Source organism: Rhinatrema bivittatum, chromosome 14 (assembly GCF_901001135.1).
Source record: "Rhinatrema bivittatum chromosome 14, aRhiBiv1.1, whole genome shotgun sequence".
NCBI classification, from domain to species: Eukaryota; Metazoa; Chordata; class Amphibia; order Gymnophiona; family Rhinatrematidae; genus Rhinatrema; species Rhinatrema bivittatum.
The window spans coordinates 72,949,236-72,967,734 of record NC_042628.1 but is presented as its reverse complement, the minus strand read 5'-3'; the positions used below and the strand labels follow the sequence as shown (position 1 = coordinate 72,967,734).

Sequence of the window (18,499 nt, the reverse complement as noted above, 5' to 3'; positions counted from 1 at the left end):
AGTCCCTGTTGCTTTCTCTCACGGATACAATACTTTTGAAGCTTGAGAAAAAACAGTCATTCTTACTGGTTCTGTTAGACTTATCCTCAGCGTTCGACACGGTAAATCACTCACAACTTCTAGACCAACTATCAAACATAGGAATAAAAGGCACAGCCCTAAGTTGGTTCAAGTCGTTCCTATCAAACAGGTTTTACAAGGTCAGAATTAACAACAAAGAATCTGACCCCATCCTATCAGACCAAGGCGTACCACAAGGTTCATCCCTCTCTCCCACCCTGTTCAACATTTATCTCCTCCCCCTCTGCCATCTGCTATCACAACTCAAGCTTACTCATTACCTCTATGCAGATGACATCCAGATCCTCATCCCCATCACAGAATCAATTCAAAAAACCTTCACCTTCTGGGAGAACTGTCTTCAACCAATTAAACAACTTCTTTCCAACATGAACCTGATTCTAAACTCCAGCAAAACAGAGATGCTTCTTATTTCTCATAACCCAAACACCCACACAACTAGCCTGGCACAACCTACACCAAGCCTTGCACAATCCACATCTTTAAGAATCTATCTGCAGACGTCAGGAATCTAGGAGCGTGGCTTGACAACCAACTTAACCTAAAAAAATTCATAAACACAACCACCAAGGACTGCTTTTTTAAACTACAAGTCCTAAGAAAGCTAAAACCACTCCTTCACTTCAATGACTTCCGCCTCGTTCTACAATCCATTATTTTTTCTAAACTCGATTACTGCAACTCAATCCTACTTGGCCTCCCCTCAAACAGCATCAGACCCCTACAGATGGTACAAAATGCCGCAGCCAGAATCCTAACTAACACAAATAGAAGAGACCATATCACCCCCATCTTGAGCAGTCTCCACTGGCTACCCATCAAACAGAGAATCCTATATAAAACCTTAACCATTATTCATAAAGCAATTCATAATGTCGCACCTTTATCACTACAAACTCAACTTCGTCCACACTTCCTCCAGACCCATCAGAAGTGCCTACAAAGGCACTTTAGTCGCAGCTCCAGTTAAATCAACACTAAGAAAAAGAGCACTCTCATCTGCGGGACCACACCAATGGAATGCTCTCCCACCAGACCTACGCCTCGAACCCAGTCTACCAGAGTTCAAAAAAAAGTTAAAAACCTGGCTCTTCAGGCAAGCTTTCCAATTACCAGAGTGTAATTAAGCACCTCCTCCTGACTTTCAGATCCAATCATTACAGATCCATTCATTGCAGCGTACCACTAACATCATTGACACTTAATCTTATACTTTCTCTTTCACAATTTGATCTTAACAAACATAAATCACATAATATAATACATAACTGTATTCTTGTACACTGTATTCTCAACTTTTGTATTCTCGTACTCTTGTATACTGTATGGTAGCTAGGTTGTCTCTACTAAAGCTCTTTGTAAAAAGTTGTACTCATGTACTATTGCAAAACACAAATTATGACAAATGTTAAATATTATGGTTACTTATCAATGTTCATTGTAATAAGCCCAGGTTAAATATTATATTTACTTTTCAATGTTCCTTGTAATAAGCCCAGGTTGGACCGCCCCAACCAGGGTAACTTATTGTTTATTGTAAACCGGATTGATTTGTATTGTATACAGGAATTCCGGTATATAAAAATTATAAATAAATAAATAAATAAATAAAATATTGAAAAGCACCAGTCCAAGTACAGATCCCTGAGGCACTCCACTGTTTACCCTTTCCACTGAGAAAATTGACCATTTAATCCTACTCTCTGTTTCCTGTCTTTTAGCCAGTTTGTAATCCATGAAAGGACATCGCCTCCTATCCCATGACTTTTTAGTTTTCTTAGAAGCCTCTCATGAGGGCCTTTGTCAAAAGCCTTCTGAAAATCCAAATACACTACATCTACTGATTCACCTTTTATCCACATGTTTATTAACCCCTTCAAAAAAATGAAGCAGATTTGTGAGGCAAGACTTCCCTTGGGTAAATCCTTGTTGACTATGTTCCATTAGACCATGTCTTTGTATATGCTCTGTGATTTTGATCTTTAGAATAGTTTCCACTATTTTTCCCAGCACTGAAGTCAGACTCACTGGTCTATAGTTTCCCTGATCATCCCTGGAGCTCTTTTTAAATATTGGTGTTACATTGGCCACCCTCCAGTTTTCAGGTATAATGGATGATTTTAATGATAGGTTACACATTTTAACTAATAGATCTGAAATTTCATTTTTAAGTTCCTTCAGAACCCTGGGCTGCATACCATTTGGTCCAGGTGATTTGCTACTCTTTAGTTTGTTAATCTGGCTGACTACATCTTCCAGGTTCACAGTGATTTGGTTCAGTTCATCTGACTCATCACTCTTGAAAACCATCTCCGGAACTGGTATCTCCCCATCATGTTCATTAGTAAACACAGAAGCAAAGAATTAATTTAGTCTTTCTGCAATGGCCTTATCTTCCCTAAGAGTCCCTTTAACATCTCTGTCATCTAACGGTCCAACCTACTCTGTGCAGGTTACTCCCATGCCTTCTGTTAAGGATAGTAACTGCTGCTCTATATAGGCTACCCAAATGCCTTTATAAGGGTAGTAACTTCCACACCATGTCGGTTACCCCATGCCTTCTATTTAAGGGTAGAAACTGCTGCTCCATGCATTTTACTTCATGCTCCTTTTTTTTCATTTCCAACAGCTAGTATTTAGGGATCCACAATGTCTATCCCATGCCCTTTTGAAGTCATTTAACATTTTCAGCCTTACCACCTCAACTGGGAGGGCATTCCAGGCATCCAGTATCCTTTCCATGAAGAAATATTTCCTGATGTTGGTTCTGAGTTAATCCCCCTGGAGTTTCATTTCATGGCCCCTAATTCTACAGTTTCCTTTCCAATGGAAAAGATTTGAAGTTTGCGCATCATTAATATCTTTCAGGTATCTGAAGGTCTGTATCATATCTCCTTTGCAACTCCTCTCTTCCAGGATATACATATTCTGATCCTTCAGCCTCTCCTCATGTCTTCTGATACAGACCCTGCCATTTTGGTTGCCTTTCTTTGGACCACTTCCATCTTGTCTCCATCTGTTTTGAGCTATGATCTCCAGAACTGAACACAGTACGCGAGGTGAAGTCTCACCAAGGACTTGTACAAGGGCACTATCATCTCCTTTTTATTACTTGTTATTAGGGATGTGAATAGTTTTTTGACGATTTAAAATATCGTCCGATATATTTTAAATCGTCAAAAATCGTTAGGGCCATGATACAATACCAATTCCCCCGATTTATCGTTAAAAAATCGTAAATCGGGGGAAGGGGGAGGGCAGGAAAACCGGCACACTAAAACACCTTAAAACCCACCCCCGACCCTTTAAATTAAATCCCCCACCCTCCCGAACCCCCCCCAAATGCCTTAAATTACCTGGGGGTCCAGCAGCACACTAAAACACGGCACACTAAAACACTCTAAAACCCACCCCTGGCACACTAAAACCCCCTAAAACCCACCCCGACCCTTTAAATTAAATCCCGCACCCTCCTGAACCCCCCCCCCCCCAAATGCCTTAAATTACCTGGGGGTCCATAGCGGCGGTCTGTAGCTTAAATTACCTCCGTAGCCTTAAATTACCTGGGGGTCCGTAGCGGCGGTCCGTAGCTAAATCGGGGGAAGGGGGAGAGCAGGAAAACCGGCACACTAAATCGTGTTGTCTTCAGCCGGCGCCATTTTGCAAAATGGCCGCCGCAAAATGGCGGCGGCCATAGACCAACACGATTCGACGCAGGAGGTCGTTCTGGACCCCCGCTGGACTTTTGGCAAGTCTTGTGGGGGTCAGGAGGCCCCCCCCCAAGCTGGCCAAAAGTTCCTGGGGGTCCAGCGGGGGTCCGGGAGCGATCTCCTGCCGCGAATCGTTTTCCGTACGGAAAATGGCGCCGGCAGGAGATCGACTGCAGGAGGTCGTTCAGCGGGGGTCCGGAACCCTCGCTGAACGACCTCCTGCAGTCGATCTCCTGCCGGCGCCATTTTCCGTACGGCGCCGGCAGGAGATCGACTGCAGGTATGGCCGGCGCCATTTTCCGTACGGAAAACGATTCGCGGCAGGAGATCACTCCTGGACCCCCAGGAACTTTTGGCCAGCTTGGGGGGGCCTCCTGACCCCCACAAGACTTGCCAAAAGTCCAGCGGGGGTCTGGAACGACCTCCTGCATCGAATCGTGTTGGTCTATGGCCGCCGCCATTTTGCGACGGCCATTTTGCAAAATGGCGCCGGCTGAAGACAACATGATTTAGTGTGCCGGTTTTCCTGCTCTCCCCCTTCCCCCGATTTAGCTACGGACTGCCGCTACGGAGGTAATTTAAGGCTACGGAGGTAATTTAAGCTACGGACCGCCGCTACGGACCCCCAGGTAATTTAAGGCATGGGGGGGGGGGGTTCGGGAGGGTGGGGGATTTAATTTAAAGGGTCAGGGTGGGTTTTAGGGGGTTTTAGTGTGCCGGGGGTGGGTTTTAGGGTGTTTTAGTGTGCCGCTGGACCCCCAGGTAATTTAAGGCATTTGGGGGGGGGGTTCGGGAGGGTGGGGGATTTAATTTAAAGGGTCGGAGGTGGGTTTTAGGGGGTTTTAGTGTGTCGGTTCACGATTTTAACGATTTTCACGATACTCTAAACACCCAAACGGCGACGATACGATTCCCTCCCCCTCCCAGCCGAAATCGATCGTTAAGACGATCGAGGACACGATTCACATCTCCCTCTCTCTGTGCAGCCCAGTACCCTTCTGGCTTTAACTATCACCTTATCATGTTGCTTTGTTGCCTTTGGAGTAATAGTGTTTGGTGATCTAAAGTCCCTCACTTGCTCCATGCACATCAATCTTTCACTCCCCAACACATATAGATCTTCCGGATTACCGTACCCCAGTTGCATGGCTCTACACTTCTTGGCATTGAATCCCAGCTGCCAAATCTTCAACCACTCTTCAAGCTTTCCGAAATTACTTTTCATTCTCTCTATTCCTTCAGGTGGGTCCACTCTCTTGCAGATTTTAGTATCATCTGCAAAAAGACAAACTTTACCTTCTCTCCCTTCCACAATGTCGCTTAGAAAGATATTGAACAGAATCAGTCCCAACACCGATCCTTGAGGCACTTCACTTAACACTATTCTCTCCACAGAGTAGGATTCATTTACCATTATACACCATCTTCTGTCAGCCAACCAGTTAGTTATCCACATCACCACCTTGGCACCCAATCCCAAGCTTCTCAGTTTATTCATAAGCCTCCTATTTGGGACCATATCAAAAGTTTTGCTGAAATCCAAGTAAGTCACATTGAGTGCTCTTTCTTGATTCAGTTCTCTTGTCACCAAATCAAAAAAATCAATCAGATTTATGTGACAGGACCTTGCCTTGGTAAATACATGCTGTCTTCGGTCCAGCAACTCATTGGACTGGAGATAGTTCACTATTTTTCCTTTAGCAAAGTCTCCATTAATTTTCCCTCCACCTGTAAACTATCTATTTTGATATTAGATGGGAAGTTAGCCAAGCCATCCTGCTACCCATGCTAGATGGCCTGTCACATACACCTCAGGTCCAATGGAAATTTATTATAATAAACTGACTTTCAAGAATATCAAATATAGTACACACTAAAAACATCAATTACAAAAATAATAAAATAAACATACAACATAATACAATATCACAAATTAAGAATCAGAAAAATAAGAATATTAAAATGAAAACAAGAGAGGTTTTTAACCTATTCTTCTTAAACCTGTCTAATTTTTCCTTGGCAGATATTTTAAGCACCAAAACAGAGCCTAATCTGTAACATTTTATCTAATAACCAGATTTTCATTCACTTTCTAAACTGAAAAGAATGTTCTCCATACACAGTTCCAATGGAAGATAATTCCAGTGAAGTGGGGCTTGATATTGACGAGCTGCTTCTCTGGAACTCTGGCATCTTATTTCTCTAGGGAATAGAAGCTCTGAAAGTTCTAATTGGGAAGGTCTTAAAACTCTGGTAGGAATGTAGGGAACCAAAAGATTTCCAGGTAGCCCAGTGCCCCTTAAAAACAATTCTGGCTATGATAGGTAGCCAGTGAAGGTTTTTTAGTAGGAAGGACATAGGCTCACACTTTGAAACCCAAAAAATGACTCGGGCTGTTCTATTTTCTAAGAACTGTATGTAGCCTTCTCACCCAGCATGGCAATTTCTTATGTTCTTATGATGTTCTTATGTTCTCAGAATGACCTTAGTAACACCAACATAAAGGGAGTTAAAGTAGTCAAGACTGACAGTTCTAAAGCACATTTTGTAATTATGAGCACAGGTTTCCCTAAGAAAGACTACACCTGAGGCAAAGTAACACTACAGCCATCATAGGGCCTCACAGAGGAGACTTTTGACCCTACCAACAGAGTTTGGTTCTGCTAGCCTGAATGTGACTGATTTGAGCTGTCCCAGCACTGCTCCCCTCTTCTTTAGCAGGCTGATAGAGTCCTTGCATTCGATAGACATACTGCATCTGTTTTCTACAACTTGTCTTCCTTCTGCTGTACACAGAAACAGAAAGATGCAGAAACCAGCTGCTCGAAGAGTCACTTCTACCTTGGAAAATATCCCTATAACAGACAGTGTCACCGTGAGTATGTTTACAATATAATATGTAATATTTAGCTCATATTATCAGTGTACTCATGAATAAGGCATATCACAGACAAGTTGGTCCCTTCCCCAAATAACATACAATCGATTTTTAAAAGTATTGCTCACTCAAAAACGGCCACGTATGTGTATATATGCGGGCCTCACGTGTACATACCCATGCCCGTTTCAAGAAGAAGAGGGAGGGGCATAGGCATTCCAGGGCGGGCCCAAACCCTACACGCATAAGTCCGCATTTTTAAAAAGCTAACCCTGGCGTGTGTTGGTTTGTTATACGCATAATTTACTTCTGGTCCTGAGGAGCAAGCCTCGAGACCTCGACTTTTGGGTGCTTGGCATGAAGGTTCGGGGTCAAGTGGAGAGCTTGCAGGATGATGAAGCAGAGGGATCTTAAAGACCCTGATATGAACTGGGCAAACTGGTGGACTACCTGGAAAAGCTGTTTTTTCCCTTGCGTGAGCATGCTTTAAAATTTTGCCTGCATATGCATGCAGAACCTGTTACAGCCCTAGCCACAATGCCCATGGGAGACATACTTTAAACGGTGGAAGCCTTGTGTGAGCACCAGTTAAAATGGCAGCACCTCTTTGCTGACGTGCCAATGCGCTTGTTTATGGGCACATGCACATTCCTTTTAAAATGACCCTGTAAGTTCATAAGAAAGTTGAACGCTGAATTGTCTTTCTCAACATATTTTTCTGGTGATGTACCAGAAAGTCCACAAAGTATACAAATATTACAATTGCAAGCATAGGGGCGGATTTTCAGAGCCCTGCTCGCCTAAATCCGCCCAAAACCGGGCGGATTTAGGCGAGCAGGGCCCTGCGCGCCGGTAGGCCTATTTTACATAGGCCTACCGGCGCGCGCAGAGCCCCGGGACTCGCGTAAGTCCCGGGGTTCTCCGAGGGGGGCGTGTCGGGGGCGGGCCCGGTCGTCGCGGCGTTTCGGGGGCATGTCGGCAGCGTTTTGGGGGCGGGTACGGGGGCGTGGCTACGGCCCGGCCCGGTGCGCAAGAGGCCCGCTGGCGCGCGGGGATTTACTTCTCCCTCCGGGAGGCGTAAATCCCCGGAGAAAGGTAAGGGGGGGTGTAGACAGGGCTGGGCGGGTGGGTTAGATAGAGGAAGGGAGGGGAAGATGAGGGGAAGGAGTTAGAGGATTCCCTCCGAGGCCGCTCCGATTTCGGAGCGGCCTTGGAGGGAACAGGGGTAGGCAGCGTGGCTCGGCGCGCGCCGACTATACAGAATTCATAGCCTTGCGCGCGCCGATCCAGGATTTTAGTGGATACGCGCGGCTCCGCGCGTATCCACTAAAATCCCGCGTACTTTTGTTTGCGCCTGGAGCGCCAACAAAAGTACGCCAACGCGCCTTGTTTAAAAATCTACCCCATAATAAACAAATCATGCCTCCATGCCTAATTTCTCAACCAGGATGAAAAGTATTGGGTTTTTTTCTGAAGTCCATTATAGAAAAACTGATGTTATCAACTGTGTGTCTGCTTGCTCAGTTTTCATAGCATAAGTGAATACATTTAAGCAACTTTTGGAAGGTCATATTGTAAATTGGTGGTAGTAGTGGGAATTTGGGAGATACTTAGATTTCACAGCCCAGCTTTCTGTAACTGTTACACTTCTAGCCCCAGTAGGCACACCCCAAGGGAAAAAAACAGAAATAAAATTACTTTTATGACTCAAAAAACAGACTGTGCCTGGATTCTTCTGCTCCAGAAACTAATCCCACCTGTCTTAGCTGTGTGTTAAGGATGTGGACCCTTGAGCCAAGACGAGGTTGGCGCTACCACCAGGAGGAGACCCCTGTTGGTCCCCGTCGTCAGGAGGCGCTGCAGGCAGAGAAGACCCAACTGGAGCTTCACCTGTACCAGCCCTCGTTCCCCGCAGGTTGAGCCCTGGGTGCCAGGGCCAGCAGGACTTAGGCGGGGGTCTCTCAAGGCATGGAACTGGAGGAAGAGGTTGAAGAGAAGTCAAGGCAGGTGGTAGACAGGCGGATCCAGGTACAGGCCAGAGGTCAGGACGGGCAGTGAACAGAGGAAGATGTAGAAACAGGCTAAAGGTCAGGGCAGGCAGAGTCAGAATACCAGGCGGTGGTCAGGCATTCAGAGATCAAGCAGAGTCGGGTTACCAGGCTGGTTCAAAACCAGTCCAGAGGAGCAGGAGGGCACGGAACAGGAGGCAAGGAGCAAGGCAGGAACGCAGGATCAGGAGTTAAAGGCTGGAATGCAGGATCAAGAGACAATGCAGAAGTCGCACTCTGAAGCAGAGTAGGACCCGAACTGAAACCTGACCCGACCCAGAAAAACGAAACTCATCTCTAGCGAGTAGCTCCTTGTCCCCAATGCTGTAGTTCTTTTCGGCCCAGGTGAATTTTCGTGAGAAGTACAAGCAGGGCAACAAGGTGCCCTTTTCAGAGTGCTGGCTGAGGACAGCTTCTACTGCCGTGTCGGAGGCGTCCACGTCTACCACGAATGGACGTGAGGGGTCCAGATGTCTGAGACAAGTGCCTTGGAGGAAGGCATTCTTCAAACTAGTGAAGGCCGCAATTGCCTCAGGCAGCCATTGTTTGGAATTGTCCCCTTTCCTGGTAAGAGTGGTGAGGGGCACTACCAGGTGGGAATACTGGGGAATAAAGTGCCTGTAGAAATTGGTGAAGCCCAGGAAGCGTTGTAGTGCACGGAGCCCAGAAAGTCGGGGCCAATCCCAGATACTGGCATCTTTCTCCGGGTCCATGTGGAAGCCCATGGTCGAGATGATAAACCTCCAAAAGGGAAGGGACTCCCACTTGAACAGGCACTTCTCCAATTTAGTGAACAGCTTGTGCTCACGCAAGTGTTGCAGGATGCGTCTGATCTCCAGGCGTTAGGACAGTAGGTCCTTGAAGTATATCAGCATGTCATCCAAGTAGACAATGATGCTAGAGTGAAGCATGTCTCGAAAGACCTCATTCATGAGGTTTTGGAAAACTGCTGGGGCATTGCATAGACCAAAAAGTTATCACCACGTACTCGTAGTGGCCATCTCGGGTGTTGAAGGCTGTGTGTTAAGGATGAAGTTGAAGGCAGTTTTCCACTCATCACTGGGCTTGATACATATGAGGTTGTAGGCTCCTCGGAGGTCCAACTTAGTGAATGCTTTAGCCCCCTGTAGACAGTCTAGCAATTCCAGGATGAGCAGAAGTGGGTCCCTGTCCCTGCAGGTGATGGTGTTTAATCTGCAGAAGTTGATACAGGGTCTCAGGGTACCATCCTTCTTCACTATGAAGAAGGAGCCGGTGCCAGCAGGCGAGGTGGATGGGCCCCTATCGAGATTTTCCTGGATATACTGGGTCATGGCCTGGGTTTCTGGGAGAGACAGAGGGTATACTCGTCCCCGTGGAGGCATGGAGTCCGGAGGGAGATCTATGGTGCAGTCGAATGGATGTTGTTCAGGGAATGTCTCAGCCTTCTCCTTAGAGAACATGTCTGCAAACTCTGCGTACTGCGGAGGCAGAGCCAGTGACATAGTGGGAAGACTATGCCTGGGGTGAGGCACTTTGCAGAGACAGGAAGTATGGCAATAGGTTCCCCATGAGGCCAGCTGCAAGGTCTCCCAGTCGATACGGAGGGAGTGTCTCTGAAGCCAGGGAAGGCTAGGACCACCGGGTGTATGGCCTTATCCAGGGCGAAAAAGGAGATCTCCTCCTCGTGGAGAATACCAGTGCATAGCTTCACTGGGGTGGTCACTTGGGTAATCCGACCCAGCAGGGGATCCCGTCGGATAGAAGAAATCACCAAGGAGTGGTATCCAGGGCAATACAGAGATGCTCAGCTATCTGACCAAATCCGACAGTATAAAGTTCCCTCCAGCTCTGGAATCAATCTGTGCCTGAGTGGAGAATGTACCCTCAGAATGGGTAATAGTCACGGGAGCGGTGCATTGGGAAGCAGGATTAGTATAACCTAGCGTCATCTCCCCAGTGACACCTAGGCTCTGGAGTTTCCCGGCCTTTCAGGACATTGGGCCAGCATTTGCCCTTTGCCGGCACAGTAGAGGCATAAGCCTAAGGTACGCCGCCATAGCTTCTCTTCTGGGGTGCGATGGCTCTGACTGAGTTGCATAAGCTCCTATCCTCAAGACTGGGCTGGTTTGGTTGGCAGAGATAGTATCAAAGACCAGGAGAAGGATGGTGCCAGGGGGGCTGGCTTACAGCCCGGTTTCAGCTCCTGCAGACGTTGTTGGAGACGGCAATCAATACGTCCAGAGAGGTCGATGAGAGCCTCCAAGTCCTCCAGTAACTCCCGAGCATCCGGTTCATCTTTGATCCTCGGGGACAGGCCCTCCAGGAAAATGCTCCTGAGACTGTCCTCACGCCACCCCAGTTCTGAGACTAGTGTACAGAACTCCACAGCGAACTCCGCCAGAGGGCGTGAGCCTTGGCAGAGATGGAGAAGGTCGGAGGCAGCCATGGACTATCGCCCTGGCTCGTCGAATACCTGTTTGAAGGTCTGCACAAAGTGGGGAAGATCCTGAAGCAGAGGATCTCCGCGCTCCCAAATGACGTCATTTCCTGATTAGATGTTACTGCTGTGACCGACTGGGATTTTATGGCCCTGATGAAGAATGACAGTTCGAAACATGGACCCGTGTCAGCAGAGTTTTGGAGAAGTGGGGCTGAACTTTGAAAAGAACGATGGGCTAAGTACTTGGATGGCATCTTTTGACCGGTTTGTTAATATCAGTAAAAACTGCTTGATAAACTACTCTCATCATGGGAATTGTATCAGATAAGTCATTCTTTGATTATTTCATTGTTTTTAAGTGCAAAAAGAAAATATTCAAAAAAGGGACATGGGACACTAATATAGACCAATGATTAGATATAAGGCAGACAGTCTGCATAGTGTTTTTATTACACTTTACCGATGATGGTCTGTCAACATATCTAATCAAATGGGTTATAGGTGGTATATTTTTGGCTTTTTTTTTCCTTTTAAACATTCAGACCCTCCTCACCTAGGTTCTGTTTCCTGCTTGCTGCCCCTCTCTTTTTAAATCCAAATTCCTGTGTGTTCTGAGAAGTTCTGGAAGCATTTCCAAACTCTGAATCCAAGATTTCCTCCTGAGTGGATCATTTCTGCTCAGTATCTTATTAAGAACTATAAAAGGGAGGAACTGCTGGTCCAGAAATTGTCTGGCACTATAGTCCAGCTCATAGGTGGCCGAACGACTGAATTCCCAAATGCTTTGACTGTGACATACAAGGAAATAATGTTTAGGTAAGCAGGTACATGTGAAAAAATGCTGGAAAATCTCTCTCTCTTTGACTTAATTTACATCTTTCATACTGAAAATAAGAGAAGAGAACTAATTGATAAATCCAAAAATACAAGACATCACTGGAGGGGATGTAATGGTCCCACCCCATGAAGAAGAATGCAAATCAGTGTGGCTGGAACGGGGTCAGGTCAGAAGCTGGTAGGGTCTCTGGGCTGCAGGTCTGGGAAGTGGGTGGGCGGGAACCTCCAGGCTTGACCATCAAAGGGGTCTAGAAAGAGAGCTTGTTCCAGACCAGAGCAGGAGCAGAGGAAGACAGCACCTGGACTGGGCACATTACTACCCTGCTAGAAACCTGTTTTTAGAAATACTGGACTGCTTGTGTTTTTTTAAATGTTCATCTATGGCCAGAAGTCTGGACTGTGTAGAGGGTTCCCCAGTTAGTGGATTAGCTGGGACAGGGAAGCTATACAAAAGCCAGCATTCATCCTATGAGGGAGGGGGAAGCTCAGCTTCCTAGGCCTCTGATGTGGTCAGCAAACCCAGTCCTCAAAATCCCAAGATACAGATGGGTGGTCCCCAGAAGATGCAGGAAAAACCATAACAAGATCAAGGAAAAGAGAAAAAACAATTTCCAGTACCAGTCACTGCCCATTCACCACATGAAAAAACCACACAAAGGCGAGGGAAAACAAAATTGTCTGTGTCTAATTGGTGTTCAAAAGAAAAACATTACTCTAGGCAGAACCAGGCAGTCGCCTAGGGCAGCATCAGTGGGTGGGGTGCCATTTTAAAAAATGTGAAGAAGGGGGTGACAGAAATCACGGACCACTCGCTAGGTTTGAGAGAGAGTGAGAGGATGAACATAAATCAATATATCTTTTTTTTTTATTATTTAAAGTTTATTGTACATATGATGTATGAAACAGAACAGATATTCGAAAATGAGTACAGTAAATGTAACCATAAATACAAGTCAAATTTTTGTAATTATTTATGCTAGTGGGAAACATTCAATAAAGCTTATAACATCAGCTGTATGTCTCGTCACTGATCTAATCCCCCCTGTCCCAGCACTATTCCTTTGTTATGGCCCAGGAATTTCCTCTGCTAAGCAGAGACCTGCAAAGCCACCTGTACTATTTTATTCTATATTGATATTTGCCACTGTCTATATTTACGCCAAATTTGCAAGAATTTCCCATATGTCTTGTGTAAGAGCGCCGTAATTTCGGCCAGAGTGTATATTTTCTGTAGCTTCTCTTGTACACCCCTAAGTGTAGGAAGATGCTCTGCCCTCCATAATTGTGCAACATGTAATCTAGCTGCGGTCAAGATGAAGGAGACCAGTCGGTTGTCATAGCCACCCAAAGTCGGCACCTCTTGCCCCAATAGCGCTTGACCCGGTCCAAGTCGTATTGTTATTGTAAAAATCTGTCCTAGCCACTCCTCAACTTCTCGCCAGAAGTCAACAATCCTCGGGCAGGTCCACCACATATGCAAGTAATCTCCTCTCTGATGGCACCCTCTCCAGCATATGTCAGAGGCATGGCGTTTCATTTTATATAGTTGGACTGGGCAATAATGCCAGCGATATAATAACTTAACAGCATTTTCCATCATAGATGCCGCTATTAGCCCTTTACCTAGCCTCCCAAAAATCCCTTCCCATTCCTTCTGTGTGAGCGAACATTGGAGATCGGTTTCCCATGCCAGCATTTGTTTGTTTTGCGAAACGGCTGAGTACCCAATAATGAATAGATCTGTGACATTAAATGCGGGGCTTGATCCGCTTGTACGCACAGTTCTTCGAATGCAGATTTACCTTGTACAAACGCATCCTGTAACATATGAGTTTGCGCAAAATGACGCAATTGTAGGTAAGGAAAAATACCCTCCGGGGATAGACCGAATTTAGCTTGCAGCTCTGAAAATGGTAGCAGAGCCCGACCCCCCCCCCCCCCCCCATAAGGAACTCCAAGTAGCTATCCCCTTCCGTCTCCACTCTCTAAATGCTGGATTGGTATATCCTGCTGGGAACTTACAATTCGCATATAAGTATGTTCTCTGGTGATAAGCCTTTGTACCCACTAATAAGTGTCGATTAGCTTCCCACACCTGCAATAGGAGCCTCATGGACGGTGGTAACACCTCTCCTGGGCATAGCTGCCAAGAAGAGGGTGGTTGCCATATAAAACTAGTAAGTGGAATGTCTGCTAGGAGTTGCTGACTAAGTTGTATCCAGGGTTTTATTTCTTGGGTCCAATGCCAATCTCCAATCAGTTTAAACTTAGCTGCTAAATAATATCGTTCCAAATGTGGAACTCCCAATCCTCCTTGGCCACGAAACCGATATAGGGTAGCTCTCGCAACCCTAGGTCTCCGACCTCCCCATATATATTTCAAGATCTGGTTTTGCCATTTAAGGAGAGCCTGTTTCGGTACTGAAATAAATCAATATATCTGCCATTGTCAGCGGGCTCATTCAACTCAGGGTGGGTTGTGTGTGTGGGGGGAGGCAGTGACAGGAAAAGCTGTTTCACACTTGCATGTGACCAGAAACCAGGAATGTTTGTGTAACCTTTCACCTGGAGGATCAAGATTAAGACCAGTTTGTTAAGAACATATCTGAGGCCTGAGCAGACACTGTGTAATTATATCAGCTAACAGTGCTGGCTTCTCTTAAAGGGCCAATATGTGAACATTTATAAGAGCAAAAGGAATGACAATAAGTGGTCATTGATGACGGCTAGCAAATGTCCAAGCCATGCTTTGACTCCATTACACTCTTTCTCTCTCCTTGATCAGCCCAGAACATTCCGAGAGGAGATCCCGCTGACCGATGAGCACCTCTATTGGAACTTTCCATGCCAGAGACCCGACAGGTATCTTTATGCCAACCATTACCCAAGCAGCGACAGGTAACATCTAACCCAGTGTGACCTGACTGACCTGGCTTAGGTTCCAGTATCCCAGCCCTTGATTCTAACTAGAGTCATGTCATTTTCTGCATTGCAGGGACCCGGAGGGCGGGGGGCATCCTGCCCATTCTGAAGCAAGGGACCCAGCTCTTACCTACAGCCACATAAAGAAACCAGGCAAGGTGAGTGGAAGGTGATGATCAAGCTGGAGGTACGGGGATTGGGGAATGGTGGCTACTGCCCCCAAGTAGCCAGATCATACTGTCTTCCATTGTACATTTCCACCTACAGCACAGCCAAGTCTGAACTGGAGTTCCCCCACAATACACTGCTAATAACGCTGTGCAAAAGAGGTTTTCTAAATTCAAAATATAAAACAACCCAATTTTCAAGCCCAAGGAACGCATAAATTGTGGTTGAATATGAGGCTGTTTGGTATCTATGCATATGTGCGTAACTTTACCCATTTCAAAATGATGACATAACTTAGGCTCATCTCCTTTCGGTCTTCCAGAGGACAATTGGGCTTCTTGACTATGGGCAAGGATTAATTTCTTGGGCAAAGTAAACATTTCTCTGGATTGAAGTGTCTGGACTCTCTTTTTTTCTAATTCTCCCCCCCCCCCTCCCACCACCACCACACACACACCTACAAAACAAAGAAACCTATTTTTCTTAAGTTGTCCTTTAATATTCTCAGTAAATCATGAGTCTGGGTGCTTTTGAGGGACTTTGTTGTTAACTGAACTAACAGAGAAGTGTTAGCAAGAGGGAAAGGACTAGCTTTCAAATTATTTAGGGATGAGAGAATTATATACTGAATCTTGCTTCCAGGGCCTTCTTGCAGCAGCAATTCCTTAGCCAGAACCTGGCTAGAGCAATTAAGATTGCATTGGATAAGTGGTTTTCAGGCATTTGCATCTACTCTTCCAGACGAGAGCGAGACTTCCTGAGCGTGGCACCCTCACGTGGCTATGTGTTAATTTCATAGTTTTTGAAAATACCAGCCTATAAGGATTCTGTAAGGACTCCAAACTATGGCCAGAGGACCGGATACAGGCCTTGGCTGAATTCCATCTGCATCATTCCCCCCTCCCCTCAGAGACAGCAGAAGGAGCTTGATCTGGCCTGCAGTGGAAGCACATCCCCCCAGTACTGCCAGCTCAGATACTTGAAGTCAGAACAGTGTGGGCAGAGCACACCATACAAGGCGCCACTGATTGGCTGCATTATGCACTGCTGGCATTAGTACTGCTTGAGCAGGTTGAGCCAAGTGAGCTGAAGAGAAGGAGAAAGGCTGCAGCACAATGTGAGGCAGTGCCCCTAGTGTCTCCTTGTGAGCATGTGCAGAACCAGGCTAGAAGCCTGGTCCACTTTAATTCCATAGACAGAGAAGGTTCTATGGGGGGTACCCTACGAGGGCAGGGAAGAGTCCAGAGGGCGGGACCCAGTTGGGCTAGGTTAAAAGTGCAAGCCCGGCTCTGTTCAGTAGGCCCCCTTTGCCTCCAGGAGGAAGGCAGCCCCTGTAAAGCAGTCTATCCAAACCAGAAGGGAATGAAGGTACACTGACCTGAAGCAAGACAGACTACAACCCTGTGTATGTAAATGGTTACTACGGAAGGTAAGACCATAAGAAATTGCCATGCTGGGTCAGACCAAGGGTCCATCAAGCCCAGCATCCTGTTTCCAACAGAGGCCAAACCAGGCCACAAGAACCTGGCAAGTACCCAAACATTAAGAAGATCCCATGCTACTGATGCAATTGATAGCAGTGGCTATTCCCTAAGTAAACTTGATTAATAGCCGTTAATGGATTCTCCTCCAAGAACTTATCCAATCCTTTTTTGAACCCAGCTACACTAACTGCACCAACCACATCCTCTGGCAACAAATTCCAGAGCTTTATTGTGCGTTGAGTGAAAAAGAAAAAGGTGGGAAGAGTTTTGAAGTATTGTGTTGCTCAATAAAGTTTTATCTACATTAGAAAGGCTGGAGTTATTATGGATTCTGTCTCCAGCTGGCAAAACTCAGCTTGGTCTCCCACACACAGGTGTAAAGAGTTTTCAACCATGGTGGTGGATGCTACAAGTGAACACCACAAGTGTAAGAAGTGTAACTTTGTCCAAGTTGCTTCTAATTCATATATTATTAAGTCTTTATATTTATTTATTTATTTATTTTTTATTTTTATATACTGGTGTTCCTGTATGCAATACAAATCACATCGGTTTACATTGAAACAGAACATAAAAAATTCGCCTAGAGGCGGTACATGGAGCAAGGTTACGGAACTTGGAACAGGGTAAAAAAATGATTCAAAATTAACCTTATAAATTTAAGATGTAAAGTAAAAAGTAATTAGCTATCAAGTCTCAATGAGCATCAAAATCATAAAATGGAGCATAACTGTAAATGTCACATGTGTCCTGCAGCAGGGATTAGCTACAGTGTAATAGAAGTAGTATAGTACATGGGGATTGCGACGGACATAAATGGTACGGAACTCTTGCTAGCTGGAGGTGAAACCGGGGCTCATGGTCCTGGAAAAGCTTGGCTGAAGAGCCAGGTTTTAAGTTTCTTTTTGAATAAAGAGTGGCAGAGTTCTAGATGGATGTCTGGCGGGAGCACATTCCATTGAGAGGGGCCTGCTGAAGATATGGCACGTTTCTGAAGCGAGGATTTTGTTGAGGGTGCATAGAGTGTGCCTTTATATGCTCCTCCATCTCAAATCCTCTTCAGCCCGGCGCCATCTCCTTTTCAGCACTGCTGCCACCGTCGGGGAAAACCTGCGCGATCGGCGCCGAGCCCCGCCGGGGGAAGGTTAGTAACATACCCCCCACCCAGGCAGCCTCAGCGCCGACAGCGCAGCAAAAATCAGAGAGGAAAAAAGTTTTAAAAACGCTGCTAGAATTCAAAAACCGCGCCGAGAAACGAAGCCCCGCCCGGCGACCCAAGCCTCCAATCGGAGCCAGCCCAGAGGGGCTTTAAATCCTCTTCAGCCCGGCGCCATCTCCTTTTCAGCACTGCTGCCACCGTCGGGGAAAACCTGCGCGATCGGCACCGAGCCCCGCCGGGGGAAGGTTAGTAACATACCCCCCACCCAGGCAGCCTCAGCGCCGACAGCGCAGCAAAAATCAGAGAGGAAAAAAGTTTTAAAAACGCTGCTAGAATTCAAAAACCGCGCCGAGAAACGAAGCCCCGCCCGGCGACCCAAGCCTCCAATCGGAGCCAGCCCAGAGGGGCTTTAAATCCTCTTCAGCCCGGCGCCATCTCCTTTTCAGCACTGCTGCCACCGTCGGGGAAAACCTGCGCGATCGGCGCCGAGCCCCGCCGGGGGAAGGTTAGTAACATACCCCCCACCCAGGCAGCCTCAGCGCCGACAGCGCAGCAAAAATCAGAGAGGAAAAAGTTTTAAAAACGCTGCTAGAATTCAAAAACCGCGCCGAGAAACGAAGCCCCGCCCGGCGACCCAAGCCTCCAATCGGAGCCAGCCCAGAGGGGCTTTAAATCCTCTTCAGACCGGCGCCGCGCGCCGAGCGTCGCGCGCCGAAGGAGCACAACAAAGGGGCCTGCCCCTTTGTTTCGCCCCTTCGTCTCAGCCCCGAGGGAGCCTCTAGTCAACCCC

General features: G+C 46.6%; 1 protein-coding gene across 1 annotated transcript in view; it reads left to right on the top strand.

Annotated features, from left to right (window-relative positions):
• LOC115076136 (sialoadhesin-like) overlaps positions 1 to 18,499 on the top strand; it is a 104,613-nt gene that overhangs the window by 76,476 nt on the left and 9,638 nt on the right. The window contains exons 7-9 of the mRNA XM_029577266.1: positions 6,588 to 6,666; positions 14,762 to 14,838; positions 14,972 to 15,056. Coding sequence (XP_029433126.1) covers positions 6,588 to 6,666; positions 14,762 to 14,838; positions 14,972 to 15,056 — 241 coding nt within the window. The remainder of the gene's footprint in view (positions 1 to 6,587; positions 6,667 to 14,761; positions 14,839 to 14,971; positions 15,057 to 18,499) is intronic.